Raw genomic sequence first — 14,810 nt, forward strand, 5'->3', positions numbered from 1 at the left:
TAGAACCAAAAGAATAGGGACAGTGAGGCCAAATTAAATCTAGAGTGGCAGGAGCTCCCACTAGACAAAAGTGTTCCATCTTTCTCAATTAACAGAATAGCTACTATGTCTCTGTGTCTAACTGGTATCCCAGAGACTAGCATTACTACAGTAATGACTACATAAGCACAAGCTACATAATGTTTATATAAAATCACAAAAGTTTCAAAACGATTTTCTGTGAGTGTGCATATAATAATGTAACATCCTAAGTAATCATAATTCTGATGTACTACTTGAAAATCATAATGATCGTATGGAGTCTTCTATATGGAATGGCTCTTTAAATTGTGCTACAGAGGTTAGAATGGAATTATATTAAAATATTTTGCTTATTATAAAAATGCTTTACATCTAAAGCCTAAAAACCCTTCCAGGTTTGAGATTGTACAGGTTGTGTGTGCTTGAACAATAGACTGAATTTCCAAGTGCTGCTTTGTTCGGTTTGTAATTTTTCCAAATCTCCATATCCTTATTACTAACTATAAGCATCATATATAACTGCGATTCAGCCAAAAGATCTACATTTAAATGACTTAGAGATCACAAGGCTTACATCTTGAAAAGGAAGAAAATGCAGGATTCAGAATGAAAATTCAGGTCCTCATTTTCATTCTTTAAGAGAATTTAATAGTAATTGCTTATGGGTGACCATTTTAGGAGACAGCTGAAAGAGAATATATAGATGTGGGAATGAATAATAAAAATTAGCATTTATATAGCATCTTTCATTAGTAGATCCTCAAATCACCTTAAAAACATGAATTAATTAATCTTCACAACACCTCTGTGCAATGGATAAGTTGTTATAATCCTTGAAGTAAAGTCATTTATTCAAGGTTACAGAGCAAGTGCATAGCACATCTAGGAAAAGAATCTTTCTGTCCTGATCAATTTTATGCTGTCTAAAAGAGACAGTAATGTGTCTGGACATTAGCAGGAGAGCAACTTTAAAGTTAGTTTTAACCCTTAACAGACACATGGTCTTATGGTGAATAAAGACATGAAATGGATAAAGTATAGGTATACAGAACTAGCAAATTTTGGAGACAGGACTGTGGGCCATGCAGATAAAGTCAGTGGTGCTTTCCTTATTAGCAGAGTGATGCAATGTCAGGTCAAGTTATCAGTTCTGCTGGACTGTATCTGTAGGGACAACTAGTGGGGGAGATGATATCCTGACATTAGAGAAAAAGCCAAAAGGTGACTGGAGTATCTACATAAAGAGGGGGTCAATATTTCAACTTGAGTCGTCTCCCCCTCTGCGTGAGAAGGAAGATGGCAGTCACAGGAACATCCAGCTTGGGAAGCTGGATCAGCAGAAGATGGCCAGGTGCATCAGGATCCTTCCAAGGATATAATAAAAATGATGTTCATATTAATTCGGGAAGTTTCCTCCAGAGGGGTGGGTATTCACAAATTGCCATGGTGAGAAGTGGGGTGGAGTGGGAAAAAGAGAAGGTAAAAGCTGTCAGTTGTAGCACAGGATGTGATATTCATAAGAAAAAGAGAAGGCAAAGGAAAAACAAGATTTGAAGGAGAGGAAAAGAAAGCCAAGGAGTGGGTGTGTGTGTGTGTGGAAATGTTTACTCAAATAAGCAGGAGGCAACAAAGAAAGAGGGAGGCTCCCCAGCCCTGAAGGCAGTGCTAGCAGAAAAGGTTCCAGCCTCCAGGGGACTTTGTTTAGCTAACCCCCAATTATTTATTGGGTATAAAAAAATTTGATAAATGCATGAACTTTCCTTTTCTACTGCCTAGTATTACCTTCTTTTTCTTTCAATGTGTGGTCTTCCATCTTCTAAACTATATAAGCAATTCTGAACATTTTAGTTTCTAAAAGATTTAGTTTCCACAATGATGGGGTAATTACAATTTTCTTATGGTAGAAATCCTCACAATGGCTCCAGACCTCCATGTCCTCAAAGTGCTTTAAGGTTAAGAAGAATAAAATTGTCATTAGCACTTAAGTCATTCACCTGCAATAACTGAGAAAACAATGTGTTGATATTTGGTGTGTACATAAAGCAAATAACCACTAGGTGCTATGGATCAGATGGGGGGGAAAGGGAGGTATCCTAGTTCTCAAGCCATTTTGAGGACTATGAAACATAGTTTAAATTTTGGATTGCAGTTCTATTTTTTTTTTGTTTGTTTGTTTTGAAAAAAATCTAGAGATACCATTGTAAGAATACAGGTCAGTATTTGCTTTGAATCTTTGGAACAGGGGTATTTATTCCACAGCCTATAGCTGTTAGATTTAAATAGGAAACATTTCCTCACTCAAAAAATTTCCCAGTTTCTAAGCATGTCCTGGGCTTATTTGGCACATGGTCCCCTGCATCACTAAGAGTTGATGCCGATTCCTGTGCCTCTGGCTGACAGAGAAGATTGGCCACTAAGAAGCACTGGGGAGGGATTGGAGGTGGGCAGAAGAGAGAAATCCAGTATATTTCTCCCTCACTTTTTCTGCTTTAAGCAGCACCTTGTGTCTATTTAGCTGCTGTTCCCTAAGGCTTCCAGCTTCTTCCAGGTGCCTCAGCCCCCGGCTTAGGTCACAAGGTCATCTCCCTTTGTCCAGCCTTAGGGGATAGTCTCTTCTGCTAATCTCTGGGTTACTTCATGATCCTGTATGTGGCTTCTCAGCTCCACCATCACTTGAATTCTTATGGAACAATTTACTCAGATGTAAATACATTAAGTGGTCCCTCTCATTCTCCTGACAGACTTTGCCTTGGTTTTTCTTATTCATGAAGAAACTTTTAATGACTAATCAGAGTTAGGTAGTAGATTATGAAATGGTTTTATCAAAAGTAGAAAGTTTGCTACTCGAACTTTTCTGACCACGTTGGTGTGAACTTAACTATATATCTGAAAATCCCTCTCAATTTATAAATGGGTACGAAGGGACACCATTCTAGGCTAAATTTTTATACTCCGGTTTTCCTCTGGACATTAATTGTAGAGCTTTCACTATAATGGTTTTTAAAGGTAAAACATTTTAGCTATAATGTCACATTACAGTTGCCTCCCTTAGAGCTACTGTGTGGATCAAATTAGATAATGGATGTGAAAAACCTTTGAAAATTGTAAGCACTTCAGATGTAAGGTTGTGTTATTATTATATCATTACCATTATATCTTGAATTTCTGTGAAGAAGCTTGAATGCTGTGCTAAATCGATATTTAGGATTTTAGACAAAATATTATGGCCTTACTTGGGAGCTGGGAGACTGTCACTAGCAGAAACCATTACAAAACTGACCATTGTGCAAAAGCTACGTTTTCTTTTTTACATTTTTTTCTCACATAGCTGTGGTGAAAGGGCGCCTCGCCCTTCTTTAGTGTTTTGTTTTTGCTCCTCTATTAGGGAATTTTGTTTATGCACACATACAAACAAAACTGGCGAAATACGTCATTTTGCAATATTTATTATCCTCAAGGTTTTTTTTCACAGATGTTTTCAATGGATTTGGTATCGAAGCTTTCTCCTTGAATGTGTCCATTGCTCGCTCTGCAATAAAAGTTTTAATGGCAGTCATATTGCCATTTATTAGTCAGTGCAATTTATCCCTTGCAGTGAATTTTCTAGTGTCTTGTCCAGTTTAATTTGAAGTGACACAAACAATGAATTATTCCCTTTGAGAAATTATTCATCATTCTAGAGGATTTAGATATGAAGAGATGCCTTAATGCATATACTTGCTAAGTATTCCTCTGTGTAGCCTCATACTCTTGTGCATTTTCTTACACTTAAATCATCCTGAAATTTTTTCCCTTCTATTAGTGATAAGCCTGCATTCCCTAAATTGTCTTGATCCTTTTGGCTGTCAGTTAATCCATTCATAATGGTTTTCTTTGTGTAGTCTGCCTGCTTATCTAAATTCTCCCAAAGAATGAGAAAAACAACAACAAAACAAAAATAAGAAACAAGTCCAATTATTTTGGACTTGTTTAGCTGCCATAGTGTACCTCCTTCAATTATTCATCCATAATTTTGTGAATTATTGTGCCAGGCCCTTTTGTAGATGCTGCAGACATAAAAGTGATCAAGGCAGATGTGGTAAATTTCCCTGTGGTAAATATACCCTATGGAATAGATAGATAACTAACTGTTAATGAATGGATACTCTAAAAGAGTGTGCTGGGCTGGGGAAGAACCATGGAATGTGAGGGAGAGACTTCTTTTGATAAAGTGGCCTGAGCTTTCTGAAGGGTTATGTAGGGTGAAGCTAAGAAGGAGCGTGGCCTATGTGGATCTGGAGGGTGAGGAGATGGTTCAGGCAAAACAAGCTGCAGTGCAGGGGTCCTGAGATAGGAAAGAGCTTGGGATACTTTCACAGGATTAGAAGACCTGCAGACCAAGGGGTGAGCTCCATAAGATGTCGCTGGCATAGGAAAAAGAAACCAGATTTTGCAGAGCCTTGTATAAACAACGGAAGCAAGCAAAAACTGTTGAGTGAAAGATTGTCATGATCGTTTCTCCATCCATCCATCCATCCCTCCCTTTGATGATTTGGGAAAGAGAATTAGGATCCAGTAATATTAGGAGAGGGAGTAGAGCAGAAAGCCTGAGGACAGTTAGGGAGGTACTGAAGTTACCCAGACAGGAGAGGAGAATGTCTTTGACTATAGAGGTGAAAGTGAAGATGGAGAAGAGTAGGTAGATCGAGAGAATTCAGAGGTGGAATAGATAGCACTTGCTGGTGGATGTGATGTGCAGGATGAGAGATGTGGGGAACAAAGCATGACTCCTAAGTCTCTGACTTGACCAGCTAGATAGCTGACATTTTCTGTGATTGGACAGACATGAAGAGGAAAGGGGTATTTGGAACTTAAAGGATGGAATTTGCCAGCATGGAATGAATGCTACTATCGAGGAGAGAAGATGAGAAAAAAGAGACCTCAGGAACTCAACACTTAGAAGGCAGGGTGATAAGGAAGAGCCAGCAAAGAACACTTGAGAATGAGCCACAGCAAACAAGGCGAGGGAAGGTGGGGGGTGGGGGTGGGGGGGAGGAAAAGCTAAAATGATGTGTTTTAATGAGGAAATGATTAAATTTCAAAAGCTTCTGAGAGTCCAGCAAGATAAGGACAGAAGGTTGACCTTGGAAATTGACCAGATGGAGCTCATCAGAGACCTTGACAAGAAGAATTTTAATGGAGTGTTGAGGACAGAATACAAGTTAGGATGAGTTCTAAGTGGAAAATTAGGAAAAGGAAACCACATAGAAGAACTGAAGAGATTTTTTTTATCACCTACTGTGACAAAAAGGATTATTTGTATCAAGTTATTTGAGAAGTTGGGGATCTAGAGACAGAGGGATTTATATCTTCATAAAATATTTTAGTACCAACCTGGCTTATTTTTTTTTTTTTAGCATTTATTTATGTTTGAGAGAGAGAGAGAGAAAGACAGAATGTGAGCAGGAGAGGGGCAGAGAGAGAGGAAGACACAGAATCTGAAGCAGGCTCCAGTCTCTGAGCTGTCAGCACAGAGCCTGATGCAGGGCTCGAACTCACAAACCATGAGATCATGACTTGAGCCCAAGTCAGATGCTTAAGTGACTGAGCCGCTCAGGCGCCCCCTCCCTGGCTTATTTTAAACTTATATGTACCAATTCTGCAGTTGTCAACTTAATCAGAAAAAAATTATCATGACCTGATCACTTTTATTGATTCTCATTTTTTAAAAATATAACCACTATTTGTAACCACTTTCATACCTTACAATAACTTCCCAGCAAGCTCAGAGGGACATTTGAATAAACATGTAAGTCCGTCACAGTTTCTACAAACCAGTGCCTTGAAATACTTTCCAATATACTGCCTGTATACCAAGGGTAACAGAATTCAACACTCTGGTTCTTGCATTATACCACAATTTCTCAGTACCAGATACCTCAAAATAAACTGGATTTTGCATTGGGAGACACATCATGGAAGTGGAGGTTGGCTACTGTTTGTGACTGTATCATTGGTCATGAAGTATTACAATGGTCTTTAAGTTACTGTAATCATCACAAATTATAATGCCATTAGCTCTTTTCTCAAATAAGTATCATATTGATGCTTTTTCTCTTTTAAAATATAATTGACAAAAGTTACTCTGCTTGACCTTACTTTATGGCTGGAAAGCATCTCTGTCCCACTGCTGTCAGCCTTGGATTGACTGGGTCCTCAAATGTTATTCTTGCTGAATTCTAGTAACAATCAGCAAACTATATCAGGCATCCTGGCTATAAAATATTACCACCCTTACCACTGAACAAGTAGTGAGAGACAGTGGACAAAATGCAGGGTTTGGAGTCAGAAGACCTGAGTGTGAATCCCAGCTCATTTGCTTACTACCCAGGTGAAGTGAGCAAGTCATTTTAACTACTCTGGGACTCAGTTTTCCTAATTCATAGAATAGATATAAAAAAATAATACTTTCCTGACCATCCCACAGGGCAGTTACCATGTTCAAATGTGAAAGCACTTTATAAACTATAAAAGGTTGGAACACTTGGTCAGTTTGTGGGGATATGAATTAGATGTCACAAATTTTAACTTCCCTTGGGCTCTGAAAATCTACCACATTTTTCCCATTCTCTAATTTTTAAGTCTTCACTGCTCACCCCCCACCCCCACCATCTTTAGGCTCTTTTGATTAAAATCTGTTTGCTTCATTCATTTTTTAGCCTAATCCTTTGAGGCTGCTAGTTCTGCTCTACCTTTATGTTAGAATTTAATTTTAATAAAATTAGAAGAGAGAAAAATCTATTCGTAGGAATATATCCATTTTCTTTTTCATATTTCATGTCAACATAGGTGCATAGGTGACATCTGTCAGAAGGAGAATCTATTTCTGATGGTCTTCTAGGTTCCCGTCTTTTGTTCTTGTTCCTAAAATATGTGACATGTGTCCATCAGCATGTCCGGTCCTTAGGCTACACAGCTTTGCATTCAGCAACAACACAACATACTGCTGTTGCAACCTTTGGCAAAGAGACAACGCCAGCAGTAGAAAGGCCTCTTCTTATTCTGCTAGCTAGCTGAAACTTCTCATAAGATCTCACTAATTTCCAAATGGAACTCAAAGCTCATGACAAATGTTCTAGCTGCTTAAAACTGTTTCCATGCTTGCATGTTGCTGCATGAATGAAAGAATCTTGCTTAACATATACTTACAAAAACGTCCTGCAGAGTCACAGTGCCAAGAAAGCGAAGCATTCAAGAGCAGAATGGAAACACTGACATGTAGAATAGATATTGCAGCAAAGTGCAACGCGCTACGTTGGAGCCTGATTTTTTTTACAACACAGATAACAATAGTGGTGGGAGATGGCAAAGGAGGCCTGGGTTAATGCCTTCCTACACACTTTTCTCCTTGCAGTATGTCACCAGGGCTAGGCCACAGTGACACTAGAGACAAGAACTGAAGTGACATACATCAACATGCAGCCTTCATTTAATAAAGCAGTGTCTTCAGGGATACCTAGGTGGCTCAGGTAATGATCTCATGGTTCGTGGGTTGGAGCCCCTCATCGGGCTCTGTGCTGATAGCTCAGAGCCTGGAGCCTGCTTCAGTTCCTGTGCCTCCCTCTCTCTCTGCCCCACCCCCAGTCACACTCTGTCGCTGTCTCTCAAAAATGAACAAACATTAAAAAAATTTTAATAAAGCAATCCTCTTCTCAATGCTCTCTTTGATCATACTTGAAGACTGGATTCCACGATCCAGCTCCACTCTAATCAAATAATTTCAAAGTTTTTCAACTTTTTAACAAAATCTTTCTTTTAGTATATCTTCTTGTCTAGTGAAGCATGCTTTGGGGAGGTGGTTATATAGGGAGGTTCTGGTTCTATGTTACATTGTAACTCTAGCTGTAGAAATGTGGGCATATTTGTCAATAAACTACATTAGTGCCTGTCTCTACTATTTAGCAGTTACAAGAATCTCTCAACTATATGGTTAGGGTTCCCTGTTAGGTTATTGAACTTAAGATAGGTATTGGGATAGCAGAAGAGAAAAATATAAAAGACATTTGCCTAAAGGTTTACATATTCAACTGCTTATTGTTTTTAATATTTATTTTTTTGTCCCCAGTTCATCAAAAAAAAAAAAATTCATAGTACAAACAAAACTCTGGAGTGTATGGGTGGCTTGGTCAGTTAAGCATCTGACTCTTGGTTTCAGTTCACATCATAATCACACGGTTCGTGAGTTTGAGCCCCACACTGGGCTCCGTGCTGGCAGTGTGGAGCCTGCTTGGGATTCTCTTCTCCCTTTCCCTCTGCCCCTCCCCCCTCACTCTTCTCTCAAAATAAATAAACTTTAAAAAAAAACCTCCTATTGGAAACTTGTTTTGTTCTCTAAATATTTTGAGGACCCTTTCTATATTTACCAGATATCTCCTTCTATACTAAATCCCTCTTGGCACATGCTAAGCATACCTTCCTTACACTAATATTCATAGAATCACATTAATTTCATTTAAGTAATGTTTCCTGATTTTATCAGGCCTACTGTCTTATTTTATTAATACATATTGATCTATAACTAGATTCAGGAACTGTTTGACAGAGTCAGAGGCATAGAGGAACACTGAGATAATGGACATCTACACTTGTATATCACTGGGGTGTGGGCTATTTTTTTTTTTTTTTTTACTAAATTATAATAAATACGTCAGTTCCTAAGAACTAGCAGTTAGGACTTTCTTATCATGGAGAACCATCAAATACCAAAAAAATTGTGGGTGAGACATACAGAACTTTGGGAGTCAGAAGGCCAGAGAGAGTTTGATAGAAATGAAGACTGAGATAGGCTGGTGGGAAGTCTTGAGAGATGTACATGATGTTTTCCTATATAGCTTTTACTCCTTTGTGTCTCTAAAATAAAAATTATAGTTTTGCTGTTACAGACCTCAAGTCTGCTTTAAGATTGAAAATTTTGTGAGAATTCACATTTAAAAAAATTCTCCTTGCTGAAAAAGTTAAGAGATCAGGATGAGAAATATTCTGTATTTTTATATTCTTCAATTTTAATGGAAGTTCAAAGTAAAAATGAAATCATATGGATGAAAGAATTTGAAATCATAAAAATTCCCACATTCTTATGTGAAGGAAATACTTGTAATACAAAGGTAACAATATATTTTATTGAAAATAATAATTTTCATCTTATTTGAATGACTAAACATAACTTTATGTTGGTTTTTCTTCTTTTTAAAAAATCTAACAGAGAAGAAAATCACGATATTCAGACCTTGACTTTGAGGTAAGTTTCTATGGATTTTTAAATAATTTTAATTGCTTTGATTCAAAATTGACATACAACTCAACATATTGTTCTGCACTCTGTAGGGGCTCTACTCTTTAAAAATTAAATGAGAAGTCAAACATTTTTAATTAAAATCCATATTGTAAAACTAGTAGAAAAAAATTTTAACTTCTAATTGCCTTAGATGTATGCTAAACTGAGATTTTCCAGACATGGAATCCATTTTATAAATACTAAGATAAATGGGCAATTTATGGAGAGGATTTAATTAGATCAATTCAGTTTGTTGTGAGGTAAGAATGTTGGTTTCTTCGTTTTTCATATTTACAACAGTTACATTGGTTTCACCTCAGTGACTACGTGAAGAGAGCCTGTAAGAATGCTTTGGCTGGTTAGCTAGGCTTTCTCTGGGACTTGCCTTGTGTACTGATTCCTCTTATTCAGGTTCTCTGCGCTACATTCCAGATTCTTTTTTTCAATAGCAAGTGTTGGTTCAGTGTGCTCCTATGTTCAGTAAATGCCTTTTTGCAGATATAAACAAGATGAAGATGTTCATTTTCCAATTTGCATTGAATTTATATTGATGTTGTAATATCGATGCTAGAAATTACCGAAATCATACCATTTGAGCAGCTTATGCTAAGCACAAAATTAATGATGTTTGAGCGTCACATAAAAGGCACTTATGCATCTTGATAATTAGATATGATTCATAGCCTGCTGACATAATTGGATATAATACATTATAAATTTCTCCAGCATATTTGTACTGTGTTGATGCTTACATAGAACTCGATACTCTTAGCTGGTATTCCTAAAATTATGGAAACCTCTCGGAATATGGGGACTCCTAAATCATTTTGTTGATGGAGATGAATGTTGTAGCTCAGCAATAATAAATCAGGTATCAAAAGTGAGACTTAGCAGTTTGTATTTACTACAATGGTAAACAGGCTCTGGTTTTACCTTGAGTAGAGTCCTTAAAGAATTGGTCTTTTTTAGGAAATGTTTAGAGTTCAAGAAACAAAGTGATAACCTGGCTTCAATGACTATATGCCAAATTTCCTACTGATGTGTCTCAGTTGTAGCAGCCTGGCATGGGATAATAAACGTCATTATATCTTGTTTCAGGCTACAAAGAAAAAAACATTCAGCAATCTTCAGTTTTAGATTTCTTACTGCCTTTTAAGGGACATTTTTTCCCCTTTTTCTTTAGTTAACCCAAAATTGAAGATCATTGTGTATATATTTTTTGTCCTTAAAGCACGAAGTTATGTTAGTACAAAGGAAAGGAGATGGAAATTAATCCACAAGGCATCAGTGACAAAATATAGTAAAAACCTAGATCTACAATTAGGCCTCAGTGCAACCAACCAAAGCTATGTAATCACAAGCTCTGAAAAGAAATCTAATCATATTGTGTCACTTGGAGCATTAGAAAACCTATTCCTTTTTCATAGATTCTCTGTGGCAACTGGTAGACGATTCCTTAAGCTGATGCTTTTTTCCTGCTGCTTAGTATCTCAATGTATAGCCATGGTATTATCAAAACATTTGCTGAAAATGGAAGGATGTTGCAACACAACAACCCTAGATAGTTAGCTCTTCAATTGCTGTAGTTATTGCATGATTGTGAGAAGTGTAAAATTTGAGGGTGGGGTGGGGGCATTTTGAGATAGTACATTTTCTTTGCAAACCTTTTAGTGCCACTCCCCTTAGTCTATGTGCAATTACAGTTATGTGGCAGTTATCTCAGAAATGGTGTTCAGAAAAATTACTCCTGGCTTTAAATGCTGATATATTTTAGTATGATATATTTGTACTTTGTGGATTGTCCTAGATGAAGAACCTCACTTGCCTCCCTCCCTTTTAATTCAGGCTTGATAAATTTTGTTTATATCAAACTACTTGATAGTCCCCCAACTCCCACCCCATAAGCCTTCCCTTCCCACACAGTGGCCAACTTAGGCATTTTTGTCACTGGCAAGCAGATTTGCCTCCTAGGCTCCTGAAAATATCTTCCCTTTAGGCCTCATACACTCCGCAGAGTCTATACACAATAACAATATTCTCTTAACTCATAAATCATTGCCTGGTAAGTGTTATACCTGGAGAAAAGCCCTTTCATGTTGCCAGTCTCCAAGACAACACTGTATTTTTTTTAATAAATAGAGCAAAGTGTTGACTAGCCAAAATGGTTTAACATCCATTCTTACTTTCAGGAAAGGATACAGAGAATACTGTAGTGATACTCCTTTGTTCTGTGACCAAACCCTTTATTGGATTTGCATTCCCAGCTCCAAGCAGAGATCTGGTATATAGTGTCAAACTTAAAAATTAAACAACAAAGGTTATCAAGCAGCACGCAAGTTTATTTGGGAATTGCAATTCAGGACATGCAAGCCTGGAGAGGAGAAAAGAAGTTGGGAGGTACTGTTTTGAACAACAGTTCACTAGAGGAAAATAAGAGAGTTCCAAGGGGTGGCACCTTCACACTGGCTGCAGGAAAGGACAGCTTGCTGCTGCTGGGCCCAGGGGAAATATTCCTTCTGTTGAAACACAGAAGTTGTAACTACTGGTAGTATATGAGAGAGCTCCCCACTCAGGAATTCCAACCCCATTCCTTTGTTTATTTTCACATCTCTCCCTTTGGCCAAGATCTTAGCCTTAAAAAAAAAATTGTTCTAAATTCCAGAGTTTGCTCCCCTTAGCAATGGCCTGGGAGATATAGGTGGAGATTTTCTTTTTCCAGGCCAATGCCAGGGGAAAAAGAAAGACTATGTTTAAAGTATGAAGTCTTGATCCAGGGTCTTGAGTGGAAGCAGTCTGCTTTGATGTCAGCTGCTTCTCTTGCAAATCTCCAGGGTTTGTACAGGACAAGATGTTTAGCTGTGTATGTATACCCCATTATTGAGCCCCTGAAGTCTGGCTATCATTTGGGTAATGAGGAGGACCTGGGATAGTTCCTTTCAAGGAGGATAAAGGGCAGTCTTTGTTCTTATTCATTCCAAATCAGAAGCATGGGGAAAAAAAAATCAGACATGTTAGAGTCATAGCCAGATATTTGAGAAAACCAGAATTTAGCATCTAGAACAGTTTATTAACAGGATTAGAATCTAATATAGACAAAAGTGCAAACATAATTTTTCTTTCTATACTTACCCTTTTTTTTTCTTACCAAAGATAATCACAGCAAAACTAATTTGTTTGCATTACATTTGGCCTATTTCCACAAGCGTAGCAAGAATAGTGATTGACCCTATAAGATCTTTTTAAGACTGCTTTGCTAGAACCTTGTAAGCAAGGTGCCAGGGTGATTTTTCTGAGGAGCTTTATTGGCTCCATAAAGTCAGCCTTTGTTTCTTAAAAACTGTCCTGTCAAATCTGAGACTATGCACATCTCTCTCAAAATAATACAATCAGAGCCTTGGTAAAATAGCCAATATTTCCAATTGTTATTACAAGGAGAACAGATTCTCATTGAATTTATGCAAATAACTAACTGCATTGCCATGTGATCCAAATTCTGAAGGGACCAGGTAGGGAGAAAAAGTAGATACATCTTTGTTTACCAAGTTATATTTTATCAAATTGCTCTATTTCATAGGTAATTTTAAAAAGAAGAAGGTGTCCTTTTAATGTTGAAAACAAAACAGTAAAGGACCAACAATGTGTCAAAACTAGAAGTCATAAAAATTATAATCATCCTCCTCAGTTCATTCTCTCATGTTGTTATTGTTCCGCTTGAATCCAGTTTTTTCATTAGTTCTGGAAATTTGTACCCAGTTCAATTTTATGATCTCAAAGTTATCAGAAACCTGCACTTTTTCTGAGCTCTGAGTTTCTTTGAAGATAAATCACTTCTGTAGGTTCACTTTTGTAAAAGCATTAGAGTAAAACTGTAACTCCCTGAAAATGACAAAAGACTTAAAATGCCCATTATTAAAGATCTGATGCAAGTTCATTATAATGGAATTGACGAGAAAATTTGGTTTTCTGTATAAGATTTTAAGATAATAACTGGAATTATGACTGATAACATTATACCAAGATACCAGATTTTCAGAAATTTCGTATAATTTCTATAATACTTATATTAATCACATTCACCTGCATCACATGACCTAAGATGGTTTATCATCACTTATTTTAAAATGTTTCTCATGTAATTTCATATACCAAATAAGCCTAATCGGTTTAACCTCTCTCTTTTTATACGGAGAAAGAACAAATGTATTGAGATCTGTGTTAGGGACCTCTTAGAAAACTCAAAGTTAGTTCGAGGTCAAAAAGACTATTTAGAATTGGATTTTGGGAAGTTTGTCAAAAATATCAAAAGGTTTTAAAACACTTGGTTAAATAGGATCATAAGTCTATGAAACAATACTTAGTTATCCGTTTAACCATGGTAACAAGGGAAGATGTTAAAAGGCAAATATAGAAAGTCACATTGTTCTGAGTAAAAACTTACATACTCAAAGACTTGATGAAGACAGCAAATACATAAAATTATTTTAATGAAACAATCCTTTTTTTTTAAAGCCAGATTACTTTAAAAAAAATTTTTTTTAACGTTTATTTATTTTTGAGACAGAGAGAGACAGAGCATGAACGGGGGAGGGTCAGAGAGAGGGAGACACAGAATCTGAAACAGGCTCCAGGCTCTGAGCTGTCAGCACAGAGCCCGACACGGGGCTTGAACTCACGGACCGCGAGATCATGACCTGAGCCGAAGTTGGACGCTCAACCGACTGAGCCACCCAGGTACCCCTAAAAGCCAGATTACTTTAAAGATAAAGGAAACCTTTTTACAGTCTGTTATTAAAAGCAGACCAGTATTCCAAGAAAAATTTGTCCTTTTATCAAAGAAAAATTAAGGTTTAATTTTACATAAATACCCTATTAATATTAAAGCTTGTTTTTGAAACCCTTATAAAAAATTTTATCTAGCTTGATCATACATAAAAATTTTTCCCAAGATTTCATTTTTATAGACCTTCTACAACTTTCTATGTCCATCTTAGTCTGTCCTTTCTATTTCCCTCAACAAAAATGTATCTCCACCTCATACTTTTTCTTTTTTTCCTCATACCTTTCTAACCAAAAAACATACCCTCCTTTCTTTGTATACAGAGTTGTTTCCCTTATTATTTCTAGTAGCTTTAATTACATATGTTAACTAGAATTGTTAACACTTAGAAACCTTAACTAGAATCCCTAACCCTTAGAAACCTTATTTTTTAGTGAAAACTAAGCAAGCAAGCAATTATGAACTTTTACATTAGCATGTAGGTTGGTGGTTTCATGAATACGACTCAAAATTTCTAGAAACATATGCTTCTTCATAGTATAACTTTTCAGTGTGGCACAAAGCATGTTCATTTATAGACCCAAATATCTTTTTGTCTCTCTGTAAAAAGAAACCAAAATTGGATAAACCTATGTTCAGTAATTTTTCCATTTTCTATCTTATTTAGAAATAATGGCAGTATTCAATGAGTATCTATCA

General features: G+C 36.8%; 1 protein-coding gene across 4 annotated transcripts in view; it reads left to right on the forward strand.

Moving 5' to 3' along the window:
- The window catches only part of ADGRB3 (adhesion G protein-coupled receptor B3), a 736,713-nt gene that overhangs the window by 699,784 nt on the left and 22,119 nt on the right, over nucleotides 1-14,810 (forward strand). For 3 of the 4 annotated variants that reach the window (XM_060615857.3, XM_060615855.3, XM_060615854.3), the window contains one exon: nucleotides 9,263-9,298. The exons of the other annotated variant lie outside the window; for it this stretch is intronic. In XM_060615857.3, coding sequence (XP_060471840.1) covers nucleotides 9,263-9,298 — 36 coding nt within the window. The remainder of the gene's footprint in view (nucleotides 1-9,262; nucleotides 9,299-14,810) is intronic. 4 annotated transcript variants of the gene reach the window in all.

Source organism: Panthera onca, chromosome B2 (assembly GCF_046562875.1).
Source record: "Panthera onca isolate mPanOnc1 chromosome B2, mPanOnc1 haplotype 2, whole genome shotgun sequence".
NCBI lineage: Eukaryota > Metazoa > Chordata > Mammalia > Carnivora > Felidae > Panthera > Panthera onca.